The sequence below is a fragment of the Siphateles boraxobius genome, unplaced genomic scaffold, assembly GCF_051911475.1.
Source record: "Siphateles boraxobius isolate OS27281-9 unplaced genomic scaffold, OSU_SipBor_1 46, whole genome shotgun sequence".
Lineage (NCBI taxonomy): Eukaryota > Metazoa > Chordata > Actinopteri > Cypriniformes > Leuciscidae > Siphateles > Siphateles boraxobius.
The window spans coordinates 18,192,177-18,213,459 of NW_027509097.1; the positions used below are offsets into that span (position 1 = coordinate 18,192,177).

At 39.5% G+C, this 21,283-nt stretch overlaps 2 protein-coding genes across 2 annotated transcripts in view; one reads left to right on the plus strand and one right to left on the minus strand.

Annotated features, from left to right (window-relative positions):
- Nucleotides 1-21,283, minus strand: part of LOC143710201 (uncharacterized) — a 65,880-nt gene that overhangs the window by 21,549 nt on the left and 23,048 nt on the right. The gene's annotated exons all lie outside the window — the stretch shown is intronic.
- On the plus strand, nt 148-2,575 carry ifit10 (interferon-induced protein with tetratricopeptide repeats 10). The gene is made up of 2 exons (XM_077201186.1): nt 148-278; nt 855-2,575. The coding sequence occupies exons 1-2, from the start codon at nt 271-273 to the stop codon at nt 2,287-2,289; spliced, it is 1,443 nt and encodes a 480-aa protein (XP_077057301.1). The 5' UTR covers nt 148-270; the 3' UTR covers nt 2,290-2,575.

A 21,283-nucleotide genomic window follows, 5' to 3' on the forward strand; every position in this document is an offset into this window, starting at 1 on the left:
TGAACATGACAGTAAATGAGAGAATTAGATATGCAGAAAAATAATGACACCAGATACCAGATGACTGAGAATGGTTTTAGACCATCCTTTATTTAACTAGCAAATATCACACATCACCTGAGGCAGCCTTTAGCTCTCTCTTTCCAAATTTATTCTGCCAAAGTTTCAGTTTCTATTCTGAGTTTAACCCTCCCATTTCTAGGAGAAGACAATAAAGCCTGCCCGCACCATCCTTATCAGACTTATGAAACATTTATCACACAGACGTCGATGTTGAGGTAAGTACATGCCTACAATTACAAAGGTTTAGCAGTTGGCCTATATTTTTAAGAAAAGTTATTTATTTAGGCTTTGTTTTGTTTCATTATTTTCCTGTTATCACTGTAAAGGTAATTTGAAACAATACTGTAAAAAAACGCTATATAAATAAAGGTGACTGACTTTTGACTTCATATCTGATGCCATAATAAGTAATCCATATATGTATTTAAAATCTATGATACATATCTGTAGTAAACAGCACACCATATAGAAACATATTTTTGCAAACTGAAAATAATAGTTTGCTTAAGCCTTCAAATGCCAAAATGTATTATAAAATGTACTTCAAGGGGCAAGAAAATTTCCAATTTAGAAAATACAATTTTGATAAAATGTACTTTTTAAAATATTTTGGTGAAAAAAAAGTATTTAAATAAAAAATGTATTAATAAAAATAGCCAAAGTACATGAGGAAATATAACTACAAATAATATACTTTTAAAATCTATATTAGCAATATATTTTTGGAAAGTTTTTTGTATATTTTGAATATTGTTCCATATGGGAATTACATTTTCTTTTTGTTTTTTCAGTATGGAACCTGACAGAACTTTGAGAACAAAACTTCACCAGCTGGAATGCCACTTCACCTGGGGTCTGATAAAAGATGATATAGATCTTAAGGATGTTCTCAATAAACTGCAAGAACAGATTAAAATGGACCTTGAAAAGAAAGAAAGACTTGCCCGTTCTTACAGTGCTTTGGCATATGTCCAATTCCTTCTGGGCTTTCACGAGGAGGCACATAACAACCTCGTGATATCCATGGAGCTCCACATTGAATGCCAAAGGGATGAATTTCACAAGACTCTGATTGTAACTTATGGAAACCTTGCCTGGTTAAACTACCACATGAAGAACTACACAGAGTGTGAAAGTTACCTGAAAAAGCTTAAGAAGATTAATGAAACATTTCCAAAAGAGGCTTCATCTGTTCCAGAGGTGCTTGGTGAGAAGGGATGGACCTTTCTTAAATTCTCACGCAAATATTACAACGGAGCCAAAGAATGTTTCAGGAAGGCTTTAGAATTGGAACCAGATGAAGGCGAGTGGAACACTGGTTATGCCATTGCTCTGTATCGCACCGAATTTGAGAGTTTGGAGAACACTTCGGAGGATTCGCCCACAGTCAAGCAACTGAGACGAGCCATTGACAAGAATCCAGATGACGACGTTCTCAAGGTCCTCTTAAGCTTGCGACTGATTGTTCACAAGAAGAACAAAGAAGCTGAAAGCTTGGTAGAAAAGGCTTTAGAAAGATCTCCAGATCACCCACATGTCAACCGATATGTTGGGAAATTCTTCAGGAACCAAGGGTCTATGGACAGGTCGATCTCTCTGTTGAAGCGAGCGCTTGAAGACTCACCCAATTCAAGTTTCATACATCATCAGTTGGCTCTCTGCTATAAGCAAAAGAAAATCCAACTTCTGCAGGAACAAAGTCACCATGCAAAGGGGTCAAGAGTTCAACAGATTCGTGATCAATGCATCTACCATTTAGAAAAGGCTACCAGCCTGACGACCTCATTCATTTCTGCAATGAGCGACCTGGCACTGCTGTACGGAGAGAACCGTGACATGCCTCGGGCTGAGGAGCTGTTTCAGGTCACTTTCAAAACAGCTGAAGAGAAAAATGATAATTTACATGTGGTTAATTTCTATTATGCTGAATTCTTGCTATATTGCCACAAATGTGAGCCGTTAGCTATCAAACACTTCATGGAATGTCTGAAGATGAGCCCGAAATCAATCGAAGGGAAGAGAAGTGCCCAAAGTTTGAAGAGGATCGCTGAGAAAAGGATTCGGAGAAACTCGCAGGAAGGGCAGGCTTATGGGATACTAGGGTTCCTTCATAAGGAAACAGGAGAGAAACATCAAGCCATTGAGTGCTATGAGAAAGCTCTGAGTTATAAAGACAACGATGAGTTCCTCAGTAACCTTTGTGCACTCAGGCTGTCTTTACAGTAAAGTCATCACAAATGATATGATTAAACAATTATGCAATATGCATTTGTGTGTGCTTCATGAAATGACACTTTATGAACATTTATGACTGTATAAAGGAGATTAAGAAAAAAATACTGTCAGAATATATATAATATATTGTATCTTTATATTTTAAGATTTACTAACATAGTTGTGTATAATATTTAACATTATGTCATATACTTATAAACTGTAATAGTTTATTCAAAAGGCACTTTAAACTAAGAGTTTGAAAGTTGAAATAAAATAAAATTCATAATGTATACAATGCTTGTTTGTTTGTCTGTTTTTTAATTGTCCATACAGACTGTGGTGGCAAACAATTTGTCATCACTGAATAAGAGACAAACATGTACCAATTGTCTTTAAAGGTTATTTATTTTCTTGCAAGAAAAGGCCAGCTGTCATACAGTTATACAGAATGGCTGCAGAGTGTGACAGAGAAGGGAGGGCATCCTTTCTTCTTTATAGTTGACTCCCCATGAACAACATGTCCCATAACTAACACATTGTTGCATCCTACTACTAATGTGTAAAAGGCCCTTTGTCTCAGTCATACAGAGTCACACATTACTTTTTGTCAAGTCACGTATACAAGGTCATACACAGATAAGGGTAAATAGTTCTTTGTTCCATCAATGTAGCAGAGAATCATGGGACTCCACATGCAATCCTTGTGCATTTTAATCTAATTACTATGAATATAAGAAAATGCACATATATAGAACATATTAAATTGCTCCCACAAGACCAAAACCTATGCTGCAGTTACAAAGTTAAATAGTTTCCTTTCAAATCCCTAAAATAGTGTTATGTAATGATTGCATTTCAATGTGGCATGAATTTTCTTCCATACTTCACATTCGAGCAAACAAGTAAAAAATTCATTAATTTTCAATTCAATTCAACTGGTAAAAACAACAAAACTACCATCCAGAGACCTCGTTCAATACTTATTTTTATTTATTTATTTTCAAGGATAGCCCCTTGAGATGAACCATCTCATTTTCGAGGGGGTCCCTTCTTTACAACAAACAAGATCATAGTTGAAAATCATAAATAAAGTAAATACAACACAGGACTATTACAAACATTTAGATACATTGACATTCTCATTCATAAACACACACACTCAAACAATGCTCTCATAAACTTACTCCCATCCCATTTGTCCCATACCATCATCAAAAACAGGTCAATAAACCATCTGCGAAAAATGAAAATACACAAACAAGATATGGATATGCTTACAAACATCCATAAACCCATACAGATATCTGAATAGAAGAAAAAAAAAAAAAAAAAAAAAAAAAAAAAAGGAATCAAAAACAAGAACATATTGTTTGAAGATAAGTAAAAAGAGATGATTTGAAAACATAAAAAGAGGTTATAGATCTGAGCGAACAAGGAAGATTGTTCCAATCTGATGGAGCTTTAAATTTAAATGCACGACGTCCTAATTCTTTATTAATTCTGGGTATATGAAAAAATAACTGATCCGTGTGCCTTAAATTGTACTGAGTGTTAAAAGAAATTAGGTAATATTTCAGATATGAAGGGAAATTAAAATGAATGCATTTAAAAATAAGTAATGACCAATGAAATTGCCTCCTTGACTTGGGTGCCAGCCAGTTCAAAGACTCGTACAATTGACAGTGGTGAGTTCTGTAGGGACATCGAAGCACAAATCTACAAAGACTATTATATAATACAGAAATAGGACGAAGATTTAAATCTGAGGTGTTCCCATAAATGGCATCAGCATAATCAAGTATTGGAAATATTAGATGAGTAATAATTCTTTTGCGAACCTGTTGTGAAAAGCAATCAGCAGAGCGATAAAGTGATTTCAATTGCCCGTATACTTTCTTGCAAATTGAATCAATATGAGGTTTAAAGGAGAGCTGAGAATCAAGCCAGAGACCAAGATATTTATATTCTTCAACTTTTGTTATTGATGTTCCATCCTGGAAACTAATAGACCAGTACATAGACCAATACAATCCAAATGACAGCCTCACCCACGGATATTCAAACACATACTATAATCCAAATGACAGCCTCACCCACGGATATTCAAACACATCCTACATAATTAATATTTACTGAGCGTAACACAGTGCTGTATTTAATTACATTTTGAGGTGTAGATTGAGTGGATCATATTTAATTCTGGCACAAATTCTGCATTGTAAACTCAAGTGTTGCTTTTAATTGTGGCACAATTTCTTCAGGTCCTTAATGGAAAAGCAATGCCATACTTCTATTGCATTTAACATTGTTCTTTCTAACAATATTTACATGTTTTATCACTAAGTAGGCAAGATGTATAGCCCTGCTTCCTCAAAAGTACACACAAATGATTTTAAAATTATTTGTCCAGTTAGCATTCAAACATTTAAAGGTCCCATATTATGCAAAATTCACTTTTGCATGCTGTTTGGACATAAATGTGTGTTGGCAGTGTGTGTACATAACCACCCAATAGTGATAAAAATCCACTTTTTTATTAAACCCCATAAATCATCAGCAGTGTCTCCCAACGACCTGTTTTCAGAATGCTGTTTTAGTGACGTCACTAAGTACAGGCCCCGCCCACGAGTGTTGACAGACACTGCCGTTCTAACATAGACCCGCCCTGATCAATAATAACCAACTGCAGAACCGCAGAACCATACGTCATAGCAGTGTGAGGACGACAGCGAGAGCCTAACAGTCTGATGCCGGAAGTGGGCGGAGTTCATGTTTAACTATGGCGGAGCAAAAAGTTGTTCTATCTTTGATGGATGCAACATACTTAACGTTATACACTTATACAAAACGGCTCTAAGTATTTTGTAAGTTAATATTCAACAATACTATTGTTCTTTTTTACATGTTTGTTTGTAAATTGTTTTTCTTTTTTCCCTTTTCTTTTGAAGTTGACCCAAATAAAACTTAACTAACTTAAATCTGTCATTGACACCATTATATGAGAACTGAACTGAGCTGGACGATGACATCACTGTTTTCTCCAGAATGGCTATATAGATTAATTAACTGAATTAATAACTTTTTTACAACATAAATGAATCAACACTGAACTTACTTGACACTATTTTGTTCTAGATCTGCAGAGACAAACTTTGTTGCACTATTTTCCTATTATCCCTGTAAAGCTGCTTTGAAACAATCTGTATTGTAAAAAGTGCTATAATAAATTTGACTAAGTGAGAATTGTGACGAAGGCACTTGATCATGTATTGTTATTTTATAGTTGGATTGTATCACTTTGTTAGGTTACATATTCATGATTTGTGATTTAATTTGTTGTTGGCGTTGTATTTTACAGCATGTGTTAAATTTTCTGACCATGAGAATTGCATTAATTGTATTTTATTTCACCTATAGAAGCAAATAACGATTCAGAGAGGTTCAGCACTACCAACTTTGGAGCAATGCACAACGTGCTGCAGAAATTTTCACTGCCCTTTTTGTGATAGCAGTATTTTTAAACCGACAAGACGGGACAAATTGAATAATCACATTAAAATCCACTTTAAAAAGGCTGTTGTTCCTGGAGGTATGAACATCTGGAGTTATTTTTTAATATACAGTGGCAATAGATACTACTTTACATTAATGCATTTGGCATACGCTTTTCTCCAAAGTGACTTACATTGCATTTCAAGGTAGGCCTAGTCCCATTGGAATTAGATGGTTTTCTGCATGATTTAGCAATAAAAAATGAATTTATCTTCATTAACGTCTAAAGGTTACACAAACAATGCACACTGAAACTTAAGCTAACAAAACACAAAAAATCATATATATTTGTGTATTTGTATTTTGTTATAATAATATTTCATATCTATGAAGGCATCAATTAAACATTTAAACACACAACAGGGATAAGTTTGAGTAGGGTTGGAGTTACACTCTGAAGCACAGGAACTGTGTGTTTCCTTTTTCCCGTCATATTTCACATTTCATCATATAATTGTTGTGTATGGTCTATGAAAAAAAAATTTGGTTGAGTATTAAAAATTGTTTTCAATTAAATCAAATGTTCAAACGCTCAAGCTTTGTTTTCATTGTATTATTTTTGTTTTTGTTTTAAGCTTTGTTCAATTTACATTGTTAGTCATTTGACTCAACAAAGCAAATGGATAAAGTATAATTTTAACTTTTAAAAACCGATTGACATTTGTTAATAGTAGGCTACTAGTAGGTTATATTGTCTTTTGTTAATAGGACAGAACATAATTCTTATCTGTTATACTATATTTAAATATATATATATATATATATATATATATATATATATATATATATATATATATATATATATATATATATATATTATCTTTTCAATTAAATCGTTTTTAAAAAAGTCTTTATAATAACGTTGTTTTAAACTTGAAAATGTTCCAAAACACGAAAGTAGCGCAATGCCTTGCCGCGCCCACTTTCACTGCGGTCAAGTGGGCCGCGCGTTGAAAATACACGGTAAAGCCAGCCGCACATTTTTTTAGTATGCGCGTCTAATTGTGTACCTATGGTATGGGTGCTGGAAGAGGTCAAAATTGATTTTTAGACTATTTTCTGCTGTTTTGCATCGTATTAGGACACAATTTCATGATTTTAAAAAAAGAACATAACTTTTTTTATTTTTTTTTATTTGAATGTTTGTAGGCCTATATATGATTTACATTAATTATTACATAATTTATTCATGTTCATATTAATTTTAATTGTCATACATTAATTGACATGATTCTGCCACAAGACCAGAAAAATCAAAAGACATAATGGCAGAATCATGACAATGTGTGAAATATTATACAACAACACACACACACACACACACACACACACACACACACACACACACACACACACACACACACACACACACACACACACACACACACACACACTATATATATGGCCATCTATATATATATATATATAACCTGACTACTACTGTATTTATTTTCAAGTCATTTTACTAGTCATTTTACTATATATATATATATATTAAAAGAATGAGCAAACCTATGAAGGAACACTTTTTAAGATTGTTTGAAAATGGGACATGGTGTAAGTGCTAACATGCACTTTAATGACTGGCTGAGGTTGTCTTTACTTTTCTCCAAAACTATACAGTACAATGATATGAAAATGATAACAGTAATAGCCAGGGTCACTCAGAACAGAAATATATTGAAATAATGAGCAAACCTATAACAGATAGATTTTTATGAGTGTTTGAACATGGGACATGGTGTAAGTGATAGAATGCACTTTGATGTTAGGGTTCAGTTGCCTTTACTTTTCTCCAAAACCATACAGTAAAATGACTTGAAAATAAACACAGTAATAGTCAGGGTCACTCTGAATACGAATATATTAAAAGAATGAGCAAACCTATGAAAGAACACTTTTTATGAGTGTTTGAAAATGGGACATGGTGTAAGTGCTAAAATGCACTTTAATGATTGGGTGAGTTTGTCATTACTGTTCTCACAAACTATACAGTAAAATGACTGAAAATAAACACAGTAATAGTCAGGGTCACTCTGAATAGGAATATATTAAAAGAATGAGCAAACCTATGAAGGAACACTTTTTATGAGTGTTTGAAAATGAGACATGGTGTAAGTGCTAGAATGCACTTTGATGTTTGGGGTGAGTTTGCCTTTACTTTTCTTCAAAACTATACAGTAAAATGACTTGAAAATAAATATAGTAATAGTCAGGGTCACTTTGAATAGGAATATATTACAAGAATGAGCAAACCTATGAAGGAAGACTTTTTATGAGTGTTTGAAAATGGGACATGATGTAAGTGATAAAATGCACTTTAATGATGTTTAAGGTGAGTTTGCCTTTACTTTTCTCCAAAACTATACAGTAAAATGATATGAAAAAAATAACAGCAATAGCCAGTGTCACTAAACACATGAATATGTTGAAATAATGAGCAAACCTATGACAGAAAGATTTTTAGGAGTGTTTGAAAATGGGACATGGTGTAAGTGCTAGAATGCACTTTGATGTTTGGGGTGAGTTTGCCTTTACTTTTCTCCCAAACTATGCAGTAAAATGACATGAAAATAAATACAGTAATAGTAAGGGTCACTCCGAACAGGAATATATTACAAGAATGAGCAAACCTATGAAGAAACACTTTTTATGAGTGTTTGAAAATGGGACTTGGTGTAAGTGCTATAATGCATTTAGATGTTTGGGGTGAGTTTGCCTTTACTTTTCTCCCAAACTATGCAGTAAAATTACATGAAAATAAATACAGTAATAGTCAGGGTCACTCTGAATAGGAATATATTACAAGAATGAGCAAACCTATGAAGAAACACTTTTTATGAGTGTTTGAAAATGAGACATGGTGTAAGTGTTAAAATGCACTTTAATGATTGGGTGAGTTTGTCTTTACTTTTCTCCAAAACTATACAGTAAAATTATATGAACATGATAACAGTAATAGCCAGGGTCACTCAGAACAGGAATATATTGAAATAATGAGCAAACCGATTAACAAACACTTGTTATGAGTGTTTGAAAATGAGACACGGTGTAAGTGCTAGAATGCACTTAGATGATGGGGTCAGTTTGCCTTTACTTTTCTTCAAAACTATACAGTAAAATGATAGGAAAAAAGATTTTTATGAGTGTTTGAACACGTGGTAAGTGCTAGAAGGCACTTCAATATTTAAGTTGAGTTTGCCTTTACTTTTCTACAAAACTAGTAAAATTACTTGAAAATAAATACAGTAATAGTCAGGTTTACTCATATGAGTGTTTGAAAATGGGACATCATGTAAGTGCTAGACGGTATAGTAAAAAATGAAAAAAATTTTTTTTATATATATATATATAGATTTATTGTGTGTGTGTGTGTGTGTGTGTGTGTGTCTGTGTGTCTGTGTGTGTGTGTCTGTGTGTGTGTGTCTGTGTGTCTGTGTGTGTGTGTCTGTGTCTGTGTTGTGTTTTTTTAGTACAATATTTCTTACATTAGGTATGAATGTATATTTCATAGATCAGTTTTTTATTGCTCATGAATGCAATTCAATTATAATTGACAGAATTAAAAGCCACCAAAAGCCTGTTGCATCATATTTGTCATTTACATTACAGTTTTTTTCGATTGCTAAACGACAGTGAGCACAACTGGAGCTACATGTGTAAAACTCTAACTACAGTCTGCACAGCAGCAGTTCATGTGGATCAAACTCTAGTTCGTTTTGCATTGCTTGAACACAGTTTTCAAAACTCTACACACTTATCCTATGAGTTTAACCACAACCTGCACAACACTGTGGATTGACAGCACTTTGTTCAAATGCTAACACACTGCTGTCAAAACTGTGAACCACACATTCAAAACAGAATAGATTTCAGCCTTGTGCCTTTCAAACACTGACTGCAATTTCAGCTGAAAGGCTAAGCAGTGTCTTGTTTGTTATTTGTTCGAATTACAGTATGTACTTTTAGTTTCTACCTTTTTTTTCTCTCTCATTACTGTAATTCCGTAAATTACTATACAGACTATTGAAGCAAACTGCTAATTTTCATTTACCTTAAAGAATTGTTATGTTCTAAAAATTTAAATAAATCATGTGAAAGATTGTCACTCTTTTCTTTGAAGAAAATATTACTTTGAATGAGGTCACTGAAATTGTTCAAACTGTAAAGATGAAAAGTTTGTATTTTCTGTATTGGAGTTTGATGCTAGTGTTTTTACTCTCAGTGTGTTCTGAGTGACAGTGTGTGTTATCTCAGTGAGCCATGTGTTTAGAGTTGTGTTGCTTGGAATGAGTTTTGCAGGTGATGTGAACTGTTTAGCTCAGGTGACTGTTGGTAGTGCAGACTGTAGTTAGAGTTTTGCACATATAGCTCCAGTTGTGCTCAATGTCGTTTAGCAATCGAAAAAAACTGTAACATGAAAAATGTAAGTAAATAATAAATAAACATCAATACATGATGTATAATAATTAATGTATGCTTTATATACAAACATTAAAATCAACAATAAAAAAGCAAAATAAATGTATGTGTCACGATGTGGGTTTGTGTCCTGTCATGTTCTTTGGTTCCCTGTCTTGTTCATTAGTTTTCCCAGGTGTTTCTGATTTTCCCACGCCCCCTTGTTATCCTGTTAGCTCGTTTGTCCCTGATTATTTAAGCCCTGTGTTTCTGCCCTGTCTTTGTGAGTTGTTGTATGTTTCAGGATCATCGTGAGTGTGGGTCGTTCCCTGTGTAAAGTTTTCTTGTTCCACGTTCTGAGTCTCTGTTTAAGTTTATAGTTTGTTTAAATAAAGCGTGTACACTGCGTTTGGATCCAGCCTCATATCTGCCTTCACCGCATCACGCTACAGAACAACTCACCACGAAATGGATCCAGCAGTTGTCAGCAACCGGGCTCTGGGAGAATACCTGTCGACGTTATTGCAAGAGGGCCAGTCCGTCCAAAGGTACGCGAAGGATTTTCTGTCCATTTGCCATCTGGGAGCGCTAGATGAGATCCAGCTCATGGACCTGTTTTGGAACGGGCTGGATTATAAGATCGCTCGATGGATGCCGAGGGATCTTACTGAATGGACTCTTGACCGGTATATTGCTCAGGCTTGCTCCTTGGATGATCTCTTCTCGATTACGGGCTTGTTCTACTCGACACCTGCCGGGCTCTCGTCGCCTCTCGTAAGCCCAACCGAGGCCGCGCTTCACGTGAGCCCCGACGAGCATGCATTTCACGTGAGCCCCGACGAGCATGCATTTCACGTGAGCCCCGACGAGCATGCATTTCACGTGAGCCCCGACGAGCCCGCACTTCTCGTCTGCCCCGCCGAGCCTGCGCCTCATGTGAGCCCTGCCGAATCCAGTGATACCCCTTTTCCACCAAAGCATTTTGAGAGCCGGTTCGGAGCCGGTGCCTACTCGCGAACCGGTTCTTTGTGTTTCGACAGCCAAAGAACCGGTTCTCGGCCAGGAAAACTGGTTCCAAAGCGGCACCAACTCTTTGCTGGACTAGAACCAGAGAACCGTTCTTTTACCACCGTGTCATGCTTACGGCGGGGCTGGAGGCGGGTTTAGATGTGTCCTAAACATATTTTATGACCGCAAAGCCAGGAGAAACATTTGCAGAAACACGATGTAGTCCGCCATTGTACTTGTTATGCTTGAAGTTGGCGCAAGCGTTTCTAGCTTTTTTTAAATTTTATTTTTTTATTGAAAACATTATGTAAGCAAAGAAGAAAACAGTCACGATATAGAACAAATAAACGGAAAGAAAAAAGACACAAGACAGGGGTACATAACTAATCAGAAAAGATTACATATCAAAGGAAAAGATTAAAAGACTTACTTATTTCAATTGTTTTTAAAGCCTTCATGGTACACAAGTTAGAGATAATCCCAAAATAATGTACTTGCTAGCGTTTCTGTATGGCGATGTACACAGTGACGTAACGACGTCGTTCGCTGGGCGCACTAGTCAGTGGGAAAACAAACCGGTTCTGAGAAGGTTCGCAAGTTGAACCAACTCCGAACTAACTTTGAACCAGCACCAGTTCCGAACCAGTTCTTTTTTGGTGGAAAAGGGGTATGAGTCAAGTGCCGCCGAGTCAAGTGCCGCCGAGCCAGGTGCCGCCGAGCCAAGTGAGTCAAATGCCGCCGAGCCAAGTGAGTCAAATGCCGCCGAGCCAAGTGAGTCAAGTGCCGCCGAGCCAAGTGAGTCAAGTGCCACCGAGTCCACCGAGTCAAGTGAGTCAAGTGAATCAAGTGCCGAGTCAAGTGAGTCAAGTGCCGCCGAATCAAGTGAGTCAATTGCCGCCGAATCAAGTGAGTCAAGTGCCGCCGAGTCAAGTGAGTCAAGTGCCGCCGAGTCAAGTGAGTCAAGTGCCGCCGAGTCAAGTGAGTCAAGTGCCGCCGAGTCAAGTGAGTCAAGTGCCAGTGAGTCAAGTGCCGCCGAGTCAAGTGAGTCAAGTGCAAGTGAGTCAAGTGCCAGTGAGTCAAGTGCCGCCGAGTCAAGTGAGTCGAGTTCCAGGTCAAGTGAGTCGAGTTCCAGGTCAAGTGAGTCGAGTTCCAGGTCAAGTGAGTCGAGTTCCAGGTCAAGTGAGTCGAGTTCCAAGTCAAGTGAGTCGAGTTCCAAGTCAAGTGAGTCGAGTTCCAAGTCAAGTGAGTCGAGTTCCAAGTCAAGTGAGTCGAGTTCCAAGTCAAGTGAGTCGAGTTCCAAGTCAAGTGAGTCGAGTTCCAAGTCAAGTGAGTCGAGTTCCAAGTCAAGTGAGTCGAGTTCCAAGTCAAGTGAGTCGAGTTCCAAGTCAAGTGAGTCGAGTTCCAAGTCAAGTGAGTCGAGTTCCAAGTCAAGTGAGTCGAGTTCCAAGTCAAGTGAGTCGAGTTCCAAGTCAAGTGAGTCGAGTTCCAAGTCAAGTGAGTCGAGTTCCAAGTCAAGTGAGTCGAGTTCCAAGTCAAGTGAGTCGAGTTCCAAGTCAAGTGAATCCAGCCAAGTGAAAGTTTCAAGCCCAGTGAAGCGCCGTCGCAGGAGGAGGAGGACTCGTTTTGCTCGCCAGGCTCCGGAGGGCGTTCCCAGATGCCTCGCCCTGCCGGCCCCGCCTCTGCGCCTCGCCCTGCCGGCCCCGCCTCTGCGCCTCGCCCTGCCGGCCCCGCCTCTGCGCCTCGCCCTGCCGGCCCCGCCTCTGCGCCTCGCCCTGCCGGCCCCGCCTCTGCGCCTCGCCCTGCCTGCGCCCTTCAAGCTCCGGGAGGGCTTTCCTGAACCCGTGGATTTCCCCAAGTATTTTTTGGGGGGGGGGCAAGGGTCCGGTGAGGAGACCATGAGGGCTGCGCCGCCATGGTCGTCTGCAGGGGCTTCACCTCCATGGCCGCCATCACGTCCTGCACCGCCCTGGCCTTCGCCTCGTCCTGCTCCGCCCTGGCCTTCGCCTCGTCCTGCTCCGCCCTGGCCTTCGGCCCAGTCTGGTCCGCCCACGCTCTGCGGCCCAGGCCCGCCTTGCCTAGGTCCAGGTCCCGTTCCCCTGCATGGGCCTGGCCCCCCATCCCTCCCCCAAGACCGCCCTCCTGGACTTTTGTTTGTTTTTTTGGGCTTCAGGAGCCGCCCTTAAGGGGGGGGTTATGTCACGATGTGGGTTTGTGTCCTGTCATGTTCTTTGGTTCCCTGTCTTGTTCATTAGTTTTCCCAGGTGTTTCTGATTTTCCCACGCCCCCTTGTTATCCTGTTAGCTCGTTTGTCCCTGATTATTTAAGCCCTGTGTTTCTGCCCTGTCTTTGTGAGTTGTTGTATGTTTCAGGATCAACGTGAGTGTGGGTCGTTCCCTGTGTAAAGTTTTCTTGTTCCACGTTCTGAGTCTCTGTTTAAGTTTATAGTTTGTTTAAATAAAGCGTGTACACTGCGTTTGGATCCAGCCTCATATCTGCCTTCACCGCATCACGCTACAGTATGATAATTAACATTATTATTTCATTTCATAAACATTATGCATAAATAAAGTATAATAATTAATGTATAATATATATATAAAAACATTAAAATTAACAATAAAAATGTAAAATAATTAATGTATGACAGTTAACATTAATATGAACATAAATAAATTATGTAATAATTAATGTAAATCATATATAGCCTTTTTTAAAAATCATGAAATTGTATTAATTGTGTCCTAATAAGATGCAAAACAGCAGAAAATAGAGTCTAAAAATCAAGTTTGACCTCTTCCAGCACCCATAATAACACTGCATGACAGATGTATCGCTTTCATTTCCTTTTTCCTTTTTTATTCAAAATATTCACTAACTTACATCTGCTATTCCGATTCTCAAAAAATGTGTATGTGAGTGTGTTTGGTCATTTAAAAACGTTTATAAATAATCTTGATCTATAACGTGAGATGGGCGCCACCATGTTTCTTTGGGCCGCAGAGAGTCCTGTCAGTCATCAGTTTCTCCCGAAATACATGTAAGAAAGTGGCCGGTGAACTGTGAGAAGAATAGATTAAACTTATAGTTACTTCTATGTTTGTCTGATATGAATAACACACGTCGGGAAATTTTATTTGAATAGATTGTTATTGCTGCTTCCACAGACATCAGTGTGTATTTTACAAACTCCAAATGTATGGTTTTACTAGTGCTTATGTGTATTTAAATGTCTGAAACCTAAAATAAACATTATGAGGTTGAAAACACTGCATAGTTGTGATATATGACAGCGCTGAGCTTGTCTGTCTTTGGCTCAGTGCCAACCAATGCGTGAAAGCACAATTTGAATCTAGCAGTTATATCACGTCACTGTACATTCTAAATCCCATATGTGGGACTGTACTCTCAGGGGCACAGAAATAAAAATCCCATATATAGGACCGTACCGCTCAAAGGGTTAAACATTTCATTTGTAACCATGAATACAAAAATGAAACTGAGGGGGCACAAATCAGATCTGACGGGGCAATGCCCCCTTTTGCCCCCTCGTGGTGCCAGGCCTGGCAGTGCCTCAGAGCACACTCCTACTTATTTGCCAAGGACCAACGATAGAGGTATTTACTAGCAAAAGCGAGCTTTTCCAGAAAGTTAGCATTGGCAAGCAGTTTCGAATTCCCGAATGAACACAAAACAAACTTGCTTTGGCCTGATTTTGTTTGACGTAACACAAGTTTGTTCTTCGATTTCACTTGAAGTAGCCTATTGGGGTCTTTAGGGTTATAGGATTGGGATTATAGGTCAATAGCCTACCACGGTCACATAATTTGATGGGTCACAGAATTTGGAACAACACTGGTATTCCACGCACCTATAAAACTTCCATGAAAACTTGATAAGGACCCAGGCATTTTCACCAGGCAGATCGTGATTAAAGGACATTTGCAATAACAAAGAGTTGCATTTGTGAGGTCCTGCCTTCGTCCCACATCATAGTTGTGCTAAAGTTTAGTCAGATGAGATGAGCTTATTTTCTTATTGCATGTGATCCAGCTGGGCCAGTTCATTGAGAGATTTGTCCACTGTACAACTGAATTGGGTAAGAAGTTAAGTGACCCAGAATGCTGGCTTTAAATCATGATTATATACAGGTCCTTCTCAAAAAATTAGCATATTGTGATAAAGTTCATTATTTTCCATAATGTAAGGATAAAAATTTAACTTTCATATATTTTAGATTAATTGCACACCAACTGAAATATTTCAGGTCTTTTATTGTTTTAATACTGATGATTTTGGAATACAGCTCATGAAAACCCAAAATTCCTGTCTCAAAAAATTAGCATATCATGAAAAGGGTCTCTAAACGAGCTATTAACCTAATCATCTGAATCAACTAATTAACTCTAAACACCTGCAAAAGATTCCTGAGGCTTTTAAAAACTCCCAGCCTGTTTCATTACTCAAAACCGCAATCATGGGTAAGACTGCCGACCTGACTGCTGTCCAGAAGGTCATCATTGACACTGTAAAGACTCTGGGGCGGATCTAATCCGTGGGGAATTTGCATATCATAATTAATAATTGGTAATTAATAATTATTCATACATGTTTGGATTAGATCAGTCTTACATGTTAATAAAACTCCCGATAAGGGATGATATGTAATTTTACCTGCATGCATGCTTGTGTATCCTTGCACTTAACCACAAGTTGATTGCAATTACCTGCACGGACCACGTCTTACAAAACAGGCTAAATTAATTAGCTCAATTGTCAGACTAATATCTGTGGGAATCCACAATATCATCTTACTTTATAGGATTTCAGGAAAAGCAATTCTGTGGCCACAAGAATTGGGTTTCCTGCCCTATAAACACATACTATTTAAAGTATCTTTAATTGGTAAGCTTGTTGTTATAAGATCTTTTGGCACTTAAGGGACTTAAATGAGCAAAAAGGCAGTACATCAATCAGATGAATATAATGAATTTAATAAGGCAGAACTACTTATGTATTTACTACGGTTACATGGGATATATGTATTTACAAACATAATAAACAACAATATACGATAAGGCATCGATGAATGAGAAATGCATAGAGTGTGGACAATGGAAACACGTGTGAGAGGGGAAGGGACAGAGAGAGAGAGAGAGAGAGAGAGAGAGAGAGAGAGAGAGAGAGCATTGGCAACATTCCCCTGACAGTCCCCTGCCTGTGACAACACGAAAACATCATCTTAATGCTTCTTAGAAGCTCTATAAAGAGATATACTTAAGTTTCTGGGTCTCTCTGTGTCGTGGCATTCCTGCGCGTGCGTGAGCGGAGTCCTTTAGGAAGCGTCACTGGGTGCTGCTTGGCGCGCGTTGAACGGAGTTTCCAAGTCTTTGGGGTAACGTTACCAAAGGAAAATAGTTCGGCTAAGTTTGTTTCACTTTGTGGAAGTGAGCAGAGTCGACTACGGAAAACAAAACTTTGACTAACAAAGAAAAGAAATAAAGATCTCTACGGGGAAATCACGCGGAGTTAACGTCCCATCTTCGCATGGCTGGTGAAGAAGCGTGTGTGCGTCTCTCGCCACGTGGTCACGTGCGCGTGTTTCTCCTTCAAAACGAGCGCGCGCTCGTTTAAAGGTCCCTTGTAGATGGATTTGCTGAAGAGATATGTCACGCGGTGTTCTTTTCACTCGTCGATTGGAATTAAACACGGAGACTTATCTAAGACTGAAAAACACAAACTAAACTAGAAACAAATAAAAGAAAGGCGAAGAGCTCGCCCGGAGGCGAGACCCTACATTTTGACAATCAAAAGTAACAGAGAGACGAGCGGAGGGGGGAAGCGTCATTTATGACCTTGGAGAAATCCGGCCTCTTCCTGTTGACTTGGCCAATTAGAGGGTTGGAATTTCACAGGCGGGACTTTGGTTTTTATTGCTCTTTGTCTAAGAGAGAGACATTTGAAACCGACGAAATTAGGGTGTTTAAGAGCAGAATCTTCACAATTCTTATAATACTAATGTGTCACAAGTTTAGCAAAATGTAATGTCAATTAACAAATGGGGAATGAAGATTGGAGTTTATCAAGACCAAACTTGCCACAAATGGATTTGGTTAAACATTAGTTGGCCAAGTTTAAACATTATCGCATTAGAGTTGTCGAGAAACATAGACCAAACCACAAAAAGGCAACTCATGAAATAGGGAACTTAGATACATTGTTCATACAATTCTCAAGTGGATATATAATAGCATATACTGTATATATATGAATACAGGATTCATTTCTCCTCCTTGGTTAGAATTCAGAGAGGGTGGCAGTTCTGTGAACATTCCTTTGGGTCGTAAACGCCGTTATCTAAGAACACCAGTGATGTTAATTTTGGTCTCTTTTCACTCCAAAGATGGAAAACATAGTAAACTATATTTTTCATTAACTTCTTACATATATTTGGCTCGAGCAAGTTGAGCGATTTCGTTTAATACCAATCACTCCGTGTTTGTTACGCATACAAGGATATATATAAACTCTTAGACCTTTATAGAAGTCCGCAAGGTTCAACTACATAACTAACAGTCCTAGATAGACAGGATACAGTATAAACTTCAAACATACAGGAATACATCATGTATACATTTCATAATCACTCATTTCTGGGTTTTAATGTTATAGATGCATATATGTGTGTGTGTGTGTGTGTGAGTGTGTGTTGTCCATTTGCGCATCTGGCATTCCTTCCTCGCTGGGGGGGGGGGTTTGGAGATAACGGTCTTCTTGGATGTTGGCTCGCGAACAAATCAGGATCGCGCGAGGATCTCTTTGGGGACCCATTACGCTGTAAAGGTGTCACAAACTAATCTACCCTCCAGACTGGCTGGCGCTAACGGAAGATTTAGAATTGGAAGAGTCATAGGTTGGGGCTTTAGAAACCCCTGTTAACGTGTGTTTATTGTGTTAAGGAATGCTGACTCCATGATTCTGCGCTCATACCCTACAGTCCCCCTTTTCGTCGGATGACGTCTCTGTGGAGACATCATCGGACGACAATCATCACAATGGCGGATGGCAGGTGAATCATGAGGGTTTTGTAGCAGGTGGTTATTGAGGCTGAGGGCTCAGCTCGATGAGATTCAAAGCGGTGTCACGGCTTTCGTGAGCTTGGCTGTCGATGTTCGCATCTCGTTGAGCCTCCTATACAGGATGAAGGCCAGGCCTAGTGACAGGATGTGGCTGACTTCCATAGAGATACACAGCGCGGTGTCGGCTGCGGTCCAGGCTTGGACAACAGGTGAGGTGTATTTGTAGAGGGTCAGTTGGCGTGGTGACGGCGGAAGCCAGCACCGTTTGGACAAGGCTTAAGGGTATCAGGTACGGTGGAATCCTTCCCCTGGCTAGGCTGTCAATGGAAGAGCTCACCTCCCGCAGCATGTCTGCCATCAGGGCTGTGACCAGCTGAGTTTGAGCAAAGTCATTCTGGAAAACCGTAAACAGCCGTTTCATAGAGTTCACGGTCTGGTTCAGCAGGACGCTGTGAGTGTTGAGAACCACCACAGTTCCCCTCAAAGTCTTGCCGATGGTCTGAAGGGAGGCACTTTGTGTGTTGAGTTGCTCTTTTATCTGTGGGATTTCAGTCCGGATTTCGGCCACGTGCCGTCTCACGGTGGCTAAGTTCACTGAGTTGACACTAGACATACCGATGTTAAACAGAGTTCCGACGGCAGCGGCGGCTCCGAGCAAAGCTCCAAGGAACCGTTTGGAGCGGCGGTTGTGTCCACTTAGCTCCGCTTGTGTGACAGTCATTTTCTCAAGTTGGTTGAGCATGTGCCTGACATCGGCCTCAGCGTGATTGAGGGAGTCCTCTGTCCATCGGGCACCGGCCCAACTGTATTGGGCCACTGCGCTGGGGTAATGTGCTCTGTACACATTACGCGGGTCTAGTCGAACATATACTTTCTGGGTGTGGGTCCGGCAGTTGGTGATCAGGAGTCCCGGTTGTTCCCTCAGGACGATGCCTGATGCCGGACCTGGTGAGATGTCCGATTGCGGCTGCTCTCTGGTTGGCTGGAGGCACAGCAGCATCCTGGTAAAAGTGAAAGGGAGAGAGAAAGAGAAAGGGAGGAAAAATTTCAGCGAGTGTCGTCCTTGGTTGGCTAGGACAGTCTTTCCGCTTTTGAGGACGCCGGTATGCCACTTGGTTCGGTGTCTTGCAAGTGTCTCTGGTGCTGCGGTGTGCAGCACATGGTGCGTCATGGGCATACATTGGCATGACCCCCCTTTTGCACTGTGGCACCACAAGCTGTGGCGCAGTGATTGCATCAGGTGCAGAACGCTGAATGTTGTCTTGTGCACGCAGCATGTGCCGGTAGACGTCGGTTGTCAGGGGCATTGGTTGTCGGTGGGTGCAGACGGCGTTCGTGGGTGGTTGGAGGGGTATGAGAGGTGGTTTCTCATAGTGTCCATTGTTTGTCATAGTCTTTGGTAAGCTGGAACGTTAAGGTCAGGTTAAGCAGAGGCTCTGTGACATTTTGTCGCACTTGGGGTGAGACTAATGCATGACCCTAAAAGTTCAGAACCAAGGTTTAATGGGTTCGCTAGGAATGTAGCATAAAGCTATGCGTTTCACGTGTATCTAGCTAGTGAAGTGTGTCTTGTATCCTTATCATCTTAGCTGTGGATGTTAGGAGGCTAAGACTTATGTGGTTCCGAGAGTATTTCCCGGAAAGGGCATAGCCGAGATGAAATAACTGACTTAAGATGGTTCTTATGACTAAATTATTTCTCAGGACTTAACTAGTGGTTCACTACGGCTTGACGAAGTGAATGATAGGGGGAAAAAGGACAGCTTTCCTATTCAAATTAGGCTTATTATCAATCCTCAGGACTATAGTTATGCCCTAGTAATCGTTGAAATTACTTGTGTTGCAGGGTCATAAAAATTAGTGCACTTGTTGAAAATAAACAAAATCACAAATAAAGGTGTCTCTGTTTCCTTTCTGGGCCCTATGGGAAATGGAACCACATTCCAACAAGAGAGGAAATGGAATTGAATCATATAGATGACCGAAAAGACAAGGTAATAGCTGAATGCTATTATTATTAAAGTAAAAATAAAAATAAAACGTGGGTGAGTGGTCAAAACAGCGGGAATGATCTGAATGTGAGAATAGTCAGTAGCACTAGTGACTAAACTTTGAATTCGCTTGGACCAACACTCGATGGTGGGTTACAGCGGTTGCGTGTTCACGACCACTCTGTGTGTCCCTTCAAATGTTTAGTCAACATGCTGATGAAAATTCTCATTACTATACAGATTCTTCTCTAGCTACACATTTTACATGTACTTAAGCTTAATTGGCGATTTAGCCTACAGTGCTCAGCAAGGCCTATGCCTAAACTAGTGAAGGTGAACTTTAGCTGAGCAGAATTGAAAGTACGGAAAGTGAAGAATTACAAACCCTAACTGGGGTTAAAGAAAGTATTCTAGAATACTTTGGGCTGTATAAACAGCAGCTGTAATTAAGGCTTAAAGTAAATGATGCTAACTGCTAACTGTAGAAGTTATTATTTAGCTTAGCCTAAGCGGGATGGATGTTAGGTTAGCCTAGCCTAAGCTAGATGGATGCTAGGTTAGGTTAGCTTAGCCTAAGCTGGATGGATGGATGCTAGGTTAGGTTAGCTTAGCCTAAGCTGGATGGACGCTAGGTTAGGTTAGCTTAGCCACCTAGGCTGGTTTGTTTACAACGTGACATCACGAGTTAGCACTTCCTGTGACAAGTCATTGTCATGGGAACTAGAGCATGTCAGAACAATTCGACAGTACCTGAAGAATGTCTGCACCTTTTAACGGGTTAAAAGGGTTATAAGGGGGCGCCTATACTTTAAAGTCTTTTGAGAACTTGACGTTACATTAAGTAAAATGCGACTGTGTTTTGGCATTTGCTAGTTTTACTCATGTAACTCTTCTCTTTACTTTACACAACTTATTCTATTTGTTTACCGAGTAAGGAAATAGATTTGCTGTAAGTCAAAGGTTGTCTAAGCATCT